At 50.8% G+C, this 16,267-nt stretch overlaps 1 protein-coding gene and 1 long non-coding RNA gene across 2 annotated transcripts in view; both read left to right on the forward strand.

The window, feature by feature from the left end:
• Window positions 1-16,267, forward strand: part of LOC139049148 (uncharacterized) — a 121,964-nt gene that overhangs the window by 19,814 nt on the left and 85,883 nt on the right. The gene's annotated exons all lie outside the window — the stretch shown is intronic.
• On the forward strand, window positions 10,859-11,941 carry LOC139055535 (uncharacterized). Its single transcript, XM_070533041.1, has one exon. The coding sequence runs from the start codon at window positions 10,952-10,954 to the stop codon at window positions 11,807-11,809; it is 858 nt and encodes a 285-aa protein (XP_070389142.1). The 5' UTR covers window positions 10,859-10,951; the 3' UTR covers window positions 11,810-11,941.

Raw genomic sequence — 16,267 nt, forward strand, 5'->3', positions numbered from 1 at the left:
GCTGCGCCACCGAGCTCTTGTTATTATACTGCCTAATGTTCGACCTAGGTTAAAGAAAGGAAGAAGAAAAAAAACACGATGAACTCGCAGAACCGAATTTCCTGAACCCCTATTGTGAACTTTGCTTTTGTACGTCTCCGTTTTTTGTCGTTTCCCTACTTTTCTTCCACCAATGTTCCAATCGCCTCTTACTAATCTCTACTGCGGACATGTTTACTTTTCCCCTGCTTTCGCTGAACCCAAGGGCTTCAAGGACGCCAGTGATGCCTAAATCGACCACTGGGCAGGTGCCTTCACATTCTAATAAAACATGCTCCATCGTTTCCCTAGCTTTACCGCAGCAAGCACATGCTCCTGCTTCCTTCTTATATCTCGCTGTATAGGTGCGTGTTCTAAAGCATCCTGATCTCGCTTCGAAAAGTAATGAGCTTCCCTTTCAGTTATCATAAATTGTTTCTTTCCTGATTTCGTTTTTTCCTCTTAAGTAGTTACTCATGGCAGGTTTCTTTTCCATTGCGTCCCGGCCATGGCGGCCGCATTTCAATGGAGGCGAAAATGCGAAAACACCCCTGTACTTAGATTTAGGTGCACGTTAAAGATCCCCAGGTGGTCGAAATTTCCGGAGTCCTCCACTACGGCGTGGCTCATTATCAGAAAATGGTTTTGGCACGTAAAACCCCATAATTCTTTTCCATTGCCGCCACACATGAGATTATCTCAGCTTCTCCGACTTTCCGCTTGACGTTCTTTGTTGCTGTGTTGCTCACCCTACAGGCCGCATACTTGCTGGTAAGCTTCCTAGTTCTTTTCCTCCACTGTGAATCAATGTTTTTTCTGTACAGATACCCCAACACTGTCCCAGCCCATTTACTTTCTTCCATATTCCTCAGTCGTTCTTCATAATCAATTTTACTTTGAGCTTCCCTTACTTCAAAACTAGTCCCGCCCATATCACCTTGCACAGCTTCGTTTGTAGTCTTCCCGTGAGCGCCCAGTGCGAGGCGTCCCACTGACCTTTGGTTCCCATTGAGTCCTGCTTGTACCCTTGATTTCAAGCAAACAACCGCATTTACAAAAGTAAGTCCTGGAACCATTATACTTTTCCACATACCTCGGAGCACCTCGTGTCTATTGTATCCCCATAGCGCTCTGTGCTACCTCGCATAGCGCTCTGGCTGCCTCGCACATAGAGTTACTATGAAGACCACGAAGAGAAGCTCCGTGTCTCGGATACCTGCAAACAGGAGCTGTGAGACCTTTTCGGAAAACCACTGGGTCGGAAGGTCGTCGCCAAGAGAGATGTAGGCATCACGAGTTCAGACGTTCACCGAAGGCTACGTCGCCTATGTACAAGACGCGCTGGCACTCTGTCTGCAGGCCCATCTCGTCGAGTATCTTGCGGCTCGCCGGGTTGCCGGATAACCTGAGCAGCTGTTAGCATTCTTGTGCCTCGATTATTTCTTCGAGCGTGTTGTGGACTACAAGCTTGAACAGGTTTTCGGTGTGAACGCTTACAGGTAAGCCGAGGGCGAGCTTAAAGACCTTTCTGATCAGGGAATTGAGCTTGTTCCTCTCTGCGATTTGCCAATGATGCATGGCCGCCGAGTATGAAAGGTGGCAGAGAACAAAAGCATGTATGATGCGAATGAGAGTGTCTTCCTTGATTCCCCGGTGCCTGTTGGCGATCGTCCGGATGAGGCCGAGAGCTCGATCTCCGTTTTAGCGGTGATCTTTCTGAGTGCGGTTCTATTGGCCCTGTTAGACTCGATATACATGCCCAATATTCGGAGCGAGTGCACTCTGGGCACTGGGGACCCGTCACCAGTGAAAAGCCGCATTTCGCTTTCGGACGCCGGTTTCCAATCACGATGGCCGCCGCCTCTCGGTCTTTTCTTGTATAGTAGTTCAGATTAGGATGTAGAACATCTGAGCCCAGTGGAGTGGAGGTAGCGCTCGCTTGCGTCGATGGAGCTCTGCATGGTGGCTTCAACTTGGCCGTCGCTCCTGCTGACGCACCAGATGGTGATGTCATCTGCTTAGATGGTATGGTTGATTCTTTGAATCTTCGCGAGCTCTCCGAACATTGAGATGTTGAATGATGTTGGCGAGATGACTGAGCTCTGAGGCCTGTCGCGTGAACCGAGGGTGATCTCTTGCGAGAGGTATCCTTCGATCTTGAGCTTGGCAGTTCTCTGGCTAAGGAAGGATCGGACGAAGTCGTAGGCCCTCTTCCCGAGGCCGAGGCCCGGAATAGACTGGAGATTGAATTCGTGTGATACATTGCCGAAAGCCTTCTGCAGGTCTAATCCAAGGATGGCTCTGGTATATCCCGAGCACTAGTCGATGATCTGATGCTTTATCAGCTTCATGGCGTCCTGTATCGAGAGGCCGGCTCTGAAATGTATCATATTGAGGATGTACATGCCATTGGTTTTGATGTGCACCGTGACACGTTTGAGTTGTGCATGCTTTGCGACCTTATAGACACATGATGTCAGAGAAATGGGTCTTATAGTGTCGATTCCTGGTGCTTTACCGGGTTTGGGAATGAGTACCGTACAGGCCGTCTTCCATTGTGTGGGGACCTGTCCACTGCGCCAGACTTCATTAATCCTTTCAGTGAGGAAGTCGATCGACTCATCATCTAGATTCCTGAGCATCCTGTTAGTGACGCCATCCGGGACAGAGGCAGATTTGATGTTGAGGGAGAATAGGACATCTCAGATCTTGGCCGCAGTAAAGTCTTGGTCCAACTCCGGCACCGCACACCCCGCGTAGTCCGAGAACTGGGTAGGGGTAGAGCTATCCGCGACTGGCAGGTACTTGTCTATGAGCCTGTCGACAATCAACTCGTCCGGGGTAGAGTCGGTAACGAGGTGGATGGCTCGCGCGAGGGATCGTCTCTGGCTGGACCTGGTGCTGCCCTCAGCGAGAAGGTGCTTGAGCAGACCCCAGCTCTTGCCGGATCTGAGCTGGCATTCTACGGATTTACAGAGTTCCTTCTATTATTGTTTACACAGGTTATTGCAGTGCTGTTCGATCTCCCTGTTAACCTGGGAAACTTTCTTGCAGAGCCTCCTGTTATGATTCGTCTGCCCCTTCCATCTCGTGAGGAGGGCTTGCTTGGCTTCAAGCAGGTGCGCGAACCTGCTATCCATCTTGTCAACGTCGAGGTCAGTGACGACCTCCTTGGTTGTCGCCGCGGAGTCATTCCTGATCCCTTTGCACCAACCTTCAAAATCTGCCTCGGCCGTCGGTGCGCGCTCGGCTCTAATCTTGTGGAAAACGTCCTAGTCGATCACCTTGAATTTCCTCGTCCTACAGCGGGCAATCGCGAGGGAGACCTCGATGGCGTAGTGGTCACTTCCGGGGTCTACAGCCGTGTTGACCCACTTGACCTCCCCTACGTTCTGGAAAAAAGAGAGGTCTGGGGTAGTGTCCCGGCATGTGTAGTTGCCTCTCCTAGTGGGGAAATCTTATCGGTGATAAAGGTCAAGTTCGCTTCCATCGCAGTCTGCCACAGCTCGCGTCCCTTGGGCGTGTCATGGGTGTAGGCCCACACCTTGTGTGGGGCGTTGAAATCCCTGACGATGACAAGGGGGTGCCCACCGGCCAGGCTGACGGCACTCTTGAGGAGACAATTCGCCCTCGCCCTGCGACAGCTGGGGCTACAGTATACGTTGAGGATAAAGATGCTGTTTGTTCTGAGGCCCTTTCTGGATGGGTTCATGAGGATTTCGGTCATGAAGTACTCTATGCCATCACCAATTGCGCCGAGGTCGCGAGAGAGGCAAATGTACATTTTGTTGACAAGGGTAGCAACTCCCCTACCTCCTGAATGTGATGATACTACCAGATAATCCGCCAGTTTGATGAGGGTACCAACTTCCTGAATAGCGATGATTTGGGGCTTAGCTGTGAAGATTCTTAAATATTTCTGCAGAAGCAGCTTCTTGTTGGGAAACCCTCCGCAGTTCCATTGCCAGATGCTAAAGTTCTCGTCCGCACTATCCATGCCTAGGCTGAGGGGAGGGTTAAGCGGCCCTCAGAATAGCTCCCTCCGTCGGTGGTGCTATAGTACATTACGTTGTGCTGCGACCTGCGAAGGAGCCGGCCTGGGTTCTCTCCTGGCATCGACCTTCTCCAATTTGCTTATGTGTTCACTGAGTGCACCTAAGCACATTTTTGGGTGCGCTATAGCTTCCTGGACATTTACTAAACTAGCCTGCATGCTGGCGAAGCCATTCTTAAGTTCCGAGAGTAACTTTATAGTCTCGTCTTCCTGTCTTCTCTCTACCGCTCGACGCTTGGGCGCGCGAAGCCCGTGGGATCTCTGGGACGTATCCATGGCGACCGGCGCCAAGGCGGGTTGTGGCGAGGAGGGTGGAAGCACGAGCTTCCTAATCTCCGCCATCTCCGCAGCTAGGCTGCTCATTTCTTGCTTAACCCGTGCGTTTTCTTCCCTCAACTGCTCGTAAACTCGTCGCAATTCCTCGAGCTCGTTCGCGCAGTGCGAATTGCGAGGCAGGTCGTCACCTCTAGGGGCATCATGTCCTCCTCGGGCCTTGTCGGCCCCAGATAGCGTTAACTACTTCTTGGTTCTAAGGGCGGTGGGCGTGCGGGAGTGGGACCTGGTCCGCGACGACGTGTCTTGCCTCGGCCTGGAGCTGGAGCGAGGCCGAGAACCGCAGCGTCCCCGGGAACAGGCTCGTCCTCTAAACCAGCGGTGGGAGCCGGAACGTCCCCTGTATGCAGAGCAGCCCCTGGACCCGGAACAGCCTCTCAAGCGGCCCCTGGAACGGGAGCGTCCTCTACGATGAGCACGCGGGGCGGACGAAGCCTGAAACTCGTCCGCGGTGTCGGAACGCCGCTGAGGGGACGGTGACGCAGCACCGGCCATATTGGCGCGCTCACTGCGACGACGACGCCCGATGTATGGGATCTTGAACCTTTGAGCACAGTCCCTACTAGCCGTGAGATGCAAGCCACCACAGAGTTCACACTTTTGGGCACACTTATGCTGCTCATCGGGACTAGGGGCACAACAGCCAGGGCAAATCGCGTCACCAGGAGTGGGCACACGTCGGCGCGATGACCGAGGCGGCCGCGCGTATAGCACACGTCGATTTGCTTGCGGTAGAGCGAGCACTGCATGAGTAACGGTCCATATCTGACAAAGTTTGATGCATGATGTCCGTCGATGACCGTGCTGATTTGGACTATTCTCTTCGCTGCTAAGGCGAGTGAATTATTGGTGTTGACAATCTTGGCATCGATGACGTCAGGGCCGTCTTGAAGAGACATGTTGCGGATCACCCCCTTGCACGTGGAGTGCGGGGCCGTCTCATAGGCACTGAGATCATATACCTTGCCCGAGATGAGTATCTGCCTCATCCGGACTTAGCGGTTCGCATTCTCGTGCTTGGGAGTACTGGCGACCATAATATTTTGATGTACATTAGGGCATAGAGTATCCTGGTATAGATCTTCCTCACTGATGCCATCGGCGGCGATTAATGCGTCAGCCACGTAACAGCGCCAGTGTTGTAGATATTGAGTCCACCTCGCGACCTGATCACAATCTTGATATCATCTCGAGGAAGTGAGGGCATTCGTCCTGCTCGTATAACTTTGGATTTTAGCGCAGCACCGCCTGATTTGCCACGGCGCGCTCCCGGCTGCGTCGATGGCGCATTAGTGTCAGCGGTGCGCGTTTTGGCGCCAGCTCTTCTGGCCCCCGCGGACTGACGAATTCTACATTGACGAATTCTACAGCATTAATGAGAGGGTAGCTGTAGTTGTAATAAAACAATAAGAGGTATAGATTAAAGGTGGTACAAGCCTACGCTCCAACCTCCAGTCATGATGATGATGAAGTAGATCAGTTTTATGAAGACGTCGAATTAGCCATGAAAAAAGTGCAAACTCAGTATACTGTAGTAATTGGTGACATTAATGCAAAAGTGGGGGAAAAGCAGGCTGGTGAACAAGCAATTGGCAACTACGGCGTCGGCTCTAGACACACTAGAGGAGATATGTTGGTAGAATTTGCGGAAATGAAATAAGCTACGAATAATGAACACCTTCTTTAGAAAGCGTAGCAACAAAACGTGGACCTGGAAAAGCCCTAATGGTCAAACAAGGAATGAAATCGATTTCATACTTTCTGCCGATCCCAGCATAGTGCAAGATGTAAAAGTGTTAGGTAGGGTAAAGTGCAGTGATCATAGGTTAGGGAGGTTTAGGATTAACCTGAATTTGAAGAGAGAAAAAGTAAAATTGGTCAAGAAGAAACAGGCCAACCCAGACGCAGTAATGATAAAAGTGGACCAATTCAGGCTGTTACTTGCAGGCAGATATGCAGCCTTAGAACAGCGAGATGTAGATGACATATATTTAATGAATGAAACTGTAACTAGTCTGGCTTCAGATGCAGCAATTGAAGGGGGAGGTGTGGCACCAAGGCAACTAGTAGGCAAGCTCTCCCAAGTAGCAAAGGACCTAATAAAGAAGTGACAAAGAATGAAACAGTCCAACTCGAGAGATCAGATAGAATTCGCGGAATTGTAAAAACTCATCAAGAAAAAGAAAACAAAGGATATTCGATATTATAACGTAAGAAAGGCTGAGGAAGCAGTAATAAATGGACGCTGCATGAAATCAGTGAGAAGAACACTTGGCATAGGACAAGCCAAGATGTATGCACTGAAAGATAAACAGGGCAATATCATCAGCAATTTCGAAGATATAGTAAAAGCAGTGGAAGAATTCTATACTGACTAGTACAATACCCAGAGCAGCCAGGACACCTCCTTCGAAAGTAGTAATGAACAAGTTACAGATGTTATTTCTATAACTTGCGATGAAGTTAGAAGGGCCTTAGATGACATGAAATGAGGAAAGGTGGCAGGTGAAGATGGAATAACAGTCGATTTAATCAAAGATGGAGGAGACATTATCATTATGCTTGAAAAACTTGCGGCCCTTTATACGAAATGTCTCACGACATCAAAGGTCCCAGAGAACTGGTAGAATGCCAACATTATACTAATCCACAAAAAGGGAGATGTTAAAGAATTGAAAAATTATAGGCTCATTAGCTTACTTCTTGTATTATATAAAATATACACGAAGAGTATTTCCGATAGAATAAGGGCAACACTTGACTTCAGTCAACGAAGGGAACAGGCTGGCTTCAGGAAGGGATACTGTACAATGGATCACATCCATGTAATCAATCAGGTATTCGAGAAATCTACAGAGTACAATCAACCTCTTTAGATGGCTTTCATAGATTACGAAAAGGCATTTGATTTAGTTGAGATACCAGCAGTCATAGAGCCACTACGTATTCAAGTAGTAGAGGAGGTTTACGTAAATATTTACGTAAAAAAACATGTACAAAAATTCTTCAGCTACCCTAATTCTTCACAAGAAAAGTAGGAAAATACCTATAAAGAAAGGGTCAGACAAGGAGACACAATCTCTCCAATGTTATTTACTGCGTGCTTGGAAGAAGTATTCAAGCTATTAAATTTGGATGGCTTAGGGGTAAGGATCAACGGCGGATATCTCAGCAACCTTCGGTTTGCAGGTGACATTCAGCAACACTGGGAACGAATTGCAACAAATGATTGAGGACCTTAACAGAGAGACTGTAAGAGTAGGGTTCAAGATTAATATGCAGAATACAAAGATAATGATCCATAGCCTGGCAAGGGAACAAGTGTTCAGGATCGCCAGTAGCCTCAGAGTTTGGGAAGGAATACGTTTACCTAGGACAATTACTCACAGGGGACCCTGATCATGTCAAGGAAATTTACAGACGATAGATGGAATAAACTTTATTGTCCAACGGATATGGTGATATACCCACCCCCCGGCAGGCAGGTGAACGGTGGGTACCGCCGCCTCAAATGCATGCTGGTCGGTCTTGGGTCCCAGCAGCTTCTTCAGCCATTTGGACGCGCCGGAGCTGGTGGAGCTTAGAGTCCGAGCTGCGCAGCAGGGTCTCCCAGGCGTCTCTACTACCTATATTGTGCGTCCACCCAGGAGAGTACCGGCATTGCCATATTATGTGGTCGAGGGTCCCTCTCGCCCCACAAAGATTACATCTGTCGCTCCTGGCCTCGGGGAACATGTGGTTCGCCATAACCGGGTGCGGATACGTATAAGTTTGCAGTCGTCTCCACGCGACTGCTTGTCTGTTGTTTAATTTCGGTTCTGGCGGGGATACCAGTGTACGATCCAATCTATAATGCTGCTTGATCTCCCCATACGGCAGACATACCCAGGTCCTTACTGGAAGCTTACCACTAAAAAGAAAGGTCTACAATCAATGCATTCTACAGGTGCTAACATATGGTGCAGTAACTTGGAGACTGACAAAGAAGATCGAAAACAAGTTGAGGGCCGCACAAAGAGCGATAGAACGAAGGATGATAGGTGTCGTTGTTAAGGGGAGACAGGAGAAGAAAGGGGGTTAACCGAGGGGCCCGATTTTTATTAGTCATATCATGAGAAGCCAACAAACACTGACACCAAGGACAACATAGGGGAAATTACTTGTGCTGAATAAATGAAATAAAGAAATGATAAATTAGTGGAAATTAAAGTGGATGAAAAAACAACTTGCCGCAGGTGGGAGCCGAACCCACAACCTTCGCATACCGCGAAGGTTGTGGGTTCGGCTCCCACCAAGGGGAGACAGGAAGATAGCGGTGTGGATGAGAGAGCAAATGGGCATAGCCGATATTCTAGTCGACATTAAGAGAAAGAAATGGAGCTCGGCAGGCCATGTAATGCGTAGGTTAGATAACCGGTGGACCGTTAGGGTTACAAAATGGGTGCCAACCAGGGGCGTAGCCAGGGGGGGGGGGGCTATGAAGCTTCAGCCCCCCCCCCCCCCCCTACGAAATTGTTTCGTGATGTCCATGCACCGTCGACCAAAGCAACCCCCGCCGCCGGAAATCATTCTGGATTTTGTCTAGGATGTCTTTTTCACGCTCGAAAAGACATCTCACCGCTAACATTGCGAACTCGGGCTGGATTTCGCGGCAACGCCCATGCACCGGGAGTCACATAACGCAAGCAGCCCCATCCTAGCACAAAGCTTCAAGGGCGTTTTGATGGCGAACGGGCTTACCGCGGAATCGCGCAGAGGCCGCGGATGCTACGGAGCGCATAAATTTCAATTCCGAAACTTTATTGGCATAAAGTTTTGATGGCAATAGGCATAAACTTTTGATGCGAAACGTGCATTAAAATTTCCAAAATTGTGCTTCAGAGATTCAATTGCGGAAGTTTGTGGGTTTAATGTTGTTATAAACATTTGACGCCAAAGGTGCATTCACTTTTCTAAAGTCTTAGATCGGAACATACAACGAGAGAAGCCAAATCAACACACTATCAGAGAAGTTGACAAAACGCGCAGCGAGATCCGATGAGGCGAAGCGTTGTGATGGTTCATTTGGGCCGTCATGTCGCAGAAAAAAATATCAACATTTTTTCTCACCTATGCCAATGTATCCATGTCAAGGCACTAAAGCCAGCCAGGGTAACTACGTTCTTATTTATTTTTTCTTGTTTGACTTTTAATCATGAGGACACATTGAGCCTCAACTTTTTTTATTCTCGCTACCCTACCCGCGGGCTGCCAGAGCCAGCCAGAGCGCATGCGTTTTTCTCGTGTTGCCCCAACCACCGCGCGCTGCACTTCGGTGCGCGTTTGGTTTTCTCTGGCCGAGTGGATTTCCACCTGGCAGAGTTTTGGACGCCTTCTGGCTAGCTGACGAGAAAAAGAAACAATGGTCGCCCACCGCCATCACTGTGAAGACTCGACGGATTGCACCGCGTTCCCTTAAGTGCAACATCTCCGGAAAGTCTTGTCTCGCCGGTGTAGGATAACGAGCAATATATGCGTATGGTTCTCGGTGGACCAAGCGTCTCACGTTTTCTTCGATATTCATTCGGTAGCCACATTAATTGCCCAAAGTAGGCATTGGATTGTTGCCAACATACTATCCTTTGCGTTTTTTTTTTCATTTTGGTCCCCCGCCCCACAAAAGAAAGAAAAATAGATTGTTGCGGCGCAGCGAATTGTCGCATGGTGATAGTTTGTTACTTCTTCTTTTGCGGAAAGTAATCGGCCACGGCACGCTTCAGTTGCCGGATACTATTATTATAATATTGCGATAGCAATTATATGAACACTACAGGCGGATTTCTACTGTCGCCGTCGCCCTCATGTTTCGTATTGGGCGATAACGTCGTGACCGCGCGCCGCATGCTGTATGTGGGAGTGAAAGAGTAGTGGGTGGGGGGGGGGGTAGAATGGGTGAGCCGACGATGGTGGCTCAGTCTTGTGCGCGCAAAGGAGAAAAGCGGGGAGCAAGTGCGCCGCCTGCCGTCGCGCGCGATACATCGGGGGGAGTGGATGCAATGGGGGCGGGATCTACGATTCTGCGAATCTGTGTTTGGGCAACATGTTTATTTGTCTTATTTGACGCATTATATACAGTGACTTTGTAGCGGCGCGGCGATGGAGCTGCGCACCACCCCCGCAGCCATAAACAACTCCGCGGGGCGTCCCGCGGTCCTCCCGTAAGCGGACCTTCGCGAGTGTTGGACACCAGGCACACGGACACATGATCCGACTCACTGTGCCGAACGTCGTGCGCGAGCTCCCTTTTCTTGTTACTGTGTTTACTGCCTTCCTTTCGCACTACGTCCGTGCACCGCACTTCTCTATGCTCCTTTTCCCTCTTTTCTCCTCTCGCTCTCTAAAGCCCTCGCCACTTCCGGCGCGCTGCGCGCGCCCGCTCAATTCTCTCTTTTGACAGAATAAACTAGACCTTGTTACCGAAAAGACGTGTGTCCCTCTCGTTTACCACGGCTCTACAAAGTGGTGACCCGTAGTTCTTCGCGGCACTGCCGAAGTTATTGTGGAGCCATGCACAGCAACGAGATGCAACCAGACACTGAACTTACGGGCACGACCGAGCAACAAGACGTCTCTGCAATTTCCATCCGACTCCCACCATACTGGGACCGCAACCCTGCAGTTTGGTTTCTTCAAGCGGAATCGCAATTTATTCTCTCTGGCGTTCGCACGGAACAACGCAAGTACCACCTAGTTGTTTCGGCACTGTCGCCTACTGCTGCAGAAGAAGTTGCCGACCTGCTTTCTGGACCGCCTCCCGCCACTCCATACAGCGATCTTAAGGCTGCCCTTCTCGAGCGCACAACAACATCGCAGCGAGCCCGCATGCAACAGTTGCTCTCCGCAGAGGACTTGGGAGACCGTCGGCCAAGCCAGCTCCTTCGCCGTATGCGACAGCTCATGAGCGACAACACAACAGTAAGCGATGACCGCCTCCTGCGGGAACTGTTCATGCAGCGCCTTCCAGTAAACGTTCAGATGGTACTCGCTACAGCCACGGTGATGGACCTCAACAGCCTGGCCAGCTTGGCGGACAAAGTCATGGAGGTGGTGACGCCAGCGGTGTGCAACGTAACATCATCAAGCACCACTGCGAGTTCAGCCCCGCGAACATCATCCTCCGCCGATTCTCCCATCGACGTGCTCTGCAATCGCCTTGATCAATTAGTTTGTGCTGCGGAGCGTCATCGCACTTCACCCTGTCACGGAAGGTACCGCAGCTCGAGTAGATCACGGCGTCCAAGAGAAGAACGCTCCCGGTCTCAAACGCCACCACGGGTATGCTTTTATCACCGCCGCTTCGGGCAGGAGGCGCGCCACTGCCTCCGTCCTTGTGCATGGCAGGGAAACCAGCCGGCCGACCTTTAATGGCGACAACCGGTCAGGGCCAAAGCAAAAGTCGCCTATTTCATGTCATGGACAGAACCACAGGCCAGCAATACCTGGTGGACACCGGAGCGGAGGTCAGCATTATTCCCGCGCAACGTTCCGACCGAACTACACCGCCGACCTCCTATCTTCAAGCTGTCAACGGTAGCAGGATACCTGTTTACAAGTCGCGGTCCCTCACCCTGAATCTTGGCCTGCGCCGCGTGTTCCGTTGGGTTTTCCTCGTCGCTGATGTTCGCCGTGCTCTTATTGGCGCTGATTTCCTGGACCACCATGGACTGCTCGTCGATGTGAAACGCCAACGCCTGCTGGACACTGCTACGTTGCTGTCTGTTCATGGCGTCGTTTCCTGTGACTCGCCTATAGTCGCCCCAACCACAATTGCTGGTGATCCTTTTGCTTGCCTCCTTAAACAGTTCCCCAACCTCACGCGACCACCAGACTGGACAAAGCCCGTACAACATGATGTACGTCATCACATCATAACAACTGGTCCACCTGTATTTGCTCGCCCACGACGACTCGCCCCGGACAAACTCAAAATTGCCAAAGCAGAGTTCGAACACATGTTAGAACTTGGAATCGTACGACCATCGTCCAGCAGCTGGGCGTCCCCGCTCCATTTGGTCCCCAAGAAATCAGGTGACTGGAGGCCGTGTGGGGAGTACCGATCCCTGAACGCAAAAACCATTCCGGATCGGTACCCACTGCCTAACATCCAAGATTTCACGTCGGCACTGGATGGCACTACAGTGTTTTCCAAAATTGACCTGGTGCGAGCCTTTCACCAAATTCCTGTCGCACAAGAAGACATTCCAAAAACAGCAATTACTACCCCATTTGGCCTCTTCGAATTTTTGAGAATGCCTTTCGGTCTCCGAAATGCCGCACAGACATCACAGCGGTTCATCGACACAGTCACACGTGGTCTGCCGTTCGTTTTCGCCTACGTTGACGACTTGCTTGTGGCAAGCTCATCCCACGAAGAGCACCTCCAACATCTCCATCAGCTCTTTGAGCGCCTATCAGCAAATGGTATCGTCGTCAACACTGCCAAGAGCGAGTTCGGAGTACCATCACTTGATTTTCTCGGCCATCGCTTGGATAACAACGGCATCCGCCCTCTTCCCCACAAAGTGCAAGCCATCATGGAGTTCCCCAAGCCAGCTTCAATCACTAAGCTGCGCCAGTTTCTAGGCCTGGTAAACTTTTACCGCCGATTCATTAGAAACTGTGCTATGCTGCTGGAACCCCTCGAGCGTTTGCTCTGCGGCAAACAATCGTCAACCGCACTGCCCTGGGACAGCACAACAGATGAAGCTTTCAATTCTATCAAGCACGCTTTGGCCGATGCCACACTGCTAGCTCATCCCAACCCCAACTATCCGTTATCGCTCATGACGGATGCCTCCAGCTCTGCGGTCGGAGCGGTACTGCAACAAAAAGTAAACGGTGGGTGGCAGCCCCTTGCCTTTTTCTCAAAACGCATGACCCCCGCACAAACACGCTACAGTGTTTTCGGCCCTGAGTTGCTCGCCATGTTTCTCGCCGTGAGGCATTTCCGACACCTACTTGAAGGCCGCTCGTTCACAATCTTCACTGACCACAAGCCTCTCACCTACTCAATCGGCCGCTCTGAATCATTATACACTCCACGTGAGGTGCGCCAGCTCGCTTTCATCTCAGAGTTTTCAACTGACATACGCCACGTCAGCGGCGTTGACAACTCACCAGCTGACGCCCTCAGTCGCGTGGATGCTATCACACGCAGTCGCTCCAAGAGCTCTATCTCAACATCATTTCCTTTCAACCTCCAAGAATTGGCTACACAACAAGCTAATGACTCTGAGCTCCGTCACTTACGTGACTCCTCAACATCTCTTCAGCTTGAATCAGTTACCTTTGAAGATGTGCCAATTGTTTGCGACACCTCCACGGGCACACCTCGGCCTTACCTAACCACCTCATTCCGCAAGCAAATATTTGACTCATATCACACTCTTGCACACCCAGGCATTCGCGCATCTCAAAAGCTTATCTCATCACGCTTCGTCTGGCCGGGCATGAACGCAAATATCAGAGACTGGGTCCGCTCGTGCGCACCTTGTCAGCGCGCGAAAGTTCAGCGGTACCCTGTCCCCCCCACAAAGCCTTTCTTGCAACCCGACGAACGTTTCTCCGTTGTGCACGTCGACATTGTCGGCCCGCTACCCCCATGCCAAGGCTATCGCTATCTTCTGACATGTGTCGACCGCTTTACACGCTGGCCCGAAGCGACACCTATCCCCGACATGTCTGCAGCTACTGTCGCCGCAGCTTTTGTTTCCATTTGGGTATCCCGATTTGGCTGTCCAACGAAAGTTGTCACTGATCGAGGCCGGCAATTCGAATCGTCCCTTTTCACGGAGCTACTTCAACTTCTCGGAACAGCACGCTTGCGAACTGCCTCCTACCACCCTCAAACAAATGGCCTCGTCGAGAGATTTCATCGCCATCTCAAGGCAGCACTCACAGCGCACGGCTGCCCAAACAAGTGGGTTGACAGACTTCCGCTCACGCTTCTCGGAATTCGATCTGCCTTCAAAGAGGACCTCTCCTGCGCTACTGCGGAGCTTGTTTACGGCACCTCGCTTCGCCTGCCAGCCGACTTCTTCGAAGAAAACACCCTCACCTCCTCTCTAACAGCAATAACAGCAAGCGAGTACGTCGACCAGCTTCGCGATGTGTTCCGAAACCTCCGTCCGCAGCCTACGCGTTTTAACAAGCCCCGTGCAGTGTACATCACTTCGGACTTGCAGACAGCCACACATGTTTTTGTGCGTTACGGCCCTGTGCGCGGCTCGCTGCAGCCCCACTACCTCGGGCCATTCCCCGTTTTAGAACGTTTTCCTTCTAACTTCGTCGTCGACGTAAATGGGAAACGAGATACAATCGCGCTTGAGCGACTCAAGCCAGCATTCAGCGAGGCACCCGCGCTTAATTATCTCGCCTCCCCGGAACATGCGGACTCCGCCTTGCAAGTGCGCGGTTCGTCACCTCTTCGTCGCGTTCACTGGGCTGCCACTTGTGCATTGTGAGCATCGTTCGTCGCTTCAGCTTCCTCTCTAAGGGGGGAGCAATCTGTAGCGGCGCGGCGATGGAGCTGCGCACCACCCCCGCAGCCATAAACAACTCCGCGGGGCGTCCCGCGGTCCTCCCGTAAGCGGACCTTCGCGAGTGTTGGACACCAGGCACACGGACACATGATCCGACTCACTGTGCCGAACGTCGTGCGCGAGCTCCCTTTTCTTGTTACTGTGTTTACTGCCTTCCTTTCGCACTACGTCCGTGCACCGCACTTCTCTATGCTCCTTTTCCCTCTTTTCTCCTCTCGCTCTCTAAAGCCCTCGCCACTTCCGGCGCGCTGCGCGCGCCCGCTCAATTCTCTCTTTTGACAGAATAAACTAGACCTTGTTACCGAAAAGACGTGTGTCCCTCTCGTTTACCACGGCTCTACAACTTTTTCTTAAATACGTAGATTTATTGGAGACTTAAACGTATATTTAAATATGTTGTTGCGAGGTTTTGTTTCTAATGAATTTCTAATGAACGAGGCCGAGTCAAATGAAAGTGAGCCGACCAACACCGCCCATTAATAGTTCTGTTCATTATCTGCGAGGCATGCACGTAGCACACAGGCATCTCTCATTTCCAAAAGTGACACGCAGGTGTGAGGGTAAATGCTCCTTAATGCTTTCATACACTGGGTTGAACATGGTGGCGTGACGTAATGGGCGCTTCAGAAGTTGTTCAGCGTGGTGCCTTGCGGTTTTTGACAGCTGAAGGTGTTTCCCAAAAAGAAATTAGTCGCCGTATGACTGCCGTGTAATTTGAACATTGCATTTCATTGGTCACTGTGAAGCGTTGGAGCAAACGGTTGAAAGAAGGACGTGAAAGTTGCAAAGACGATCCAAGACCGGGCCAAAGCCATCGCGCAATCACCCCCAACAAAATTGCAACGGTTGATGAGCTGATGATACAAGAACGGAGGATAAGCATTGAGGAACTGGCAGAGCGTGTGGACATCTGTCACGGTTCGGTTCACAACCATAATTCATGAACTCCTCGCTTATCGGCTCTTGTATGTGCAATGGATGCCCAAGATTTTGAACCACCGCCAGAAGATGGAGAACTTCGGCGCTGCCTTGACTCATTTGATCCGGTATCACAATGAGGGTGACGACTTCTTGTCTGCAGTTGTAATCGGGGACGAACCATGGTGCCACTACTACGAGCCTGAAACACGACGGCAAAGCTTACAGTGTAAAGATTGTAAAGTGTAAAGATTGAGATGTAAAGACCACCCCAAAAGAAAGCAAAGGACGTCGTTTCCGCCGGAAAGGTGTTGTTGACTTTTTTTTTCGATCGTCAGGGGCCATTACTGACAGAATTTGCTAA

Source organism: Dermacentor albipictus, chromosome 1, assembly GCF_038994185.2.
Source record: "Dermacentor albipictus isolate Rhodes 1998 colony chromosome 1, USDA_Dalb.pri_finalv2, whole genome shotgun sequence".
Classification (NCBI taxonomy): domain Eukaryota; kingdom Metazoa; phylum Arthropoda; class Arachnida; order Ixodida; family Ixodidae; genus Dermacentor; species Dermacentor albipictus.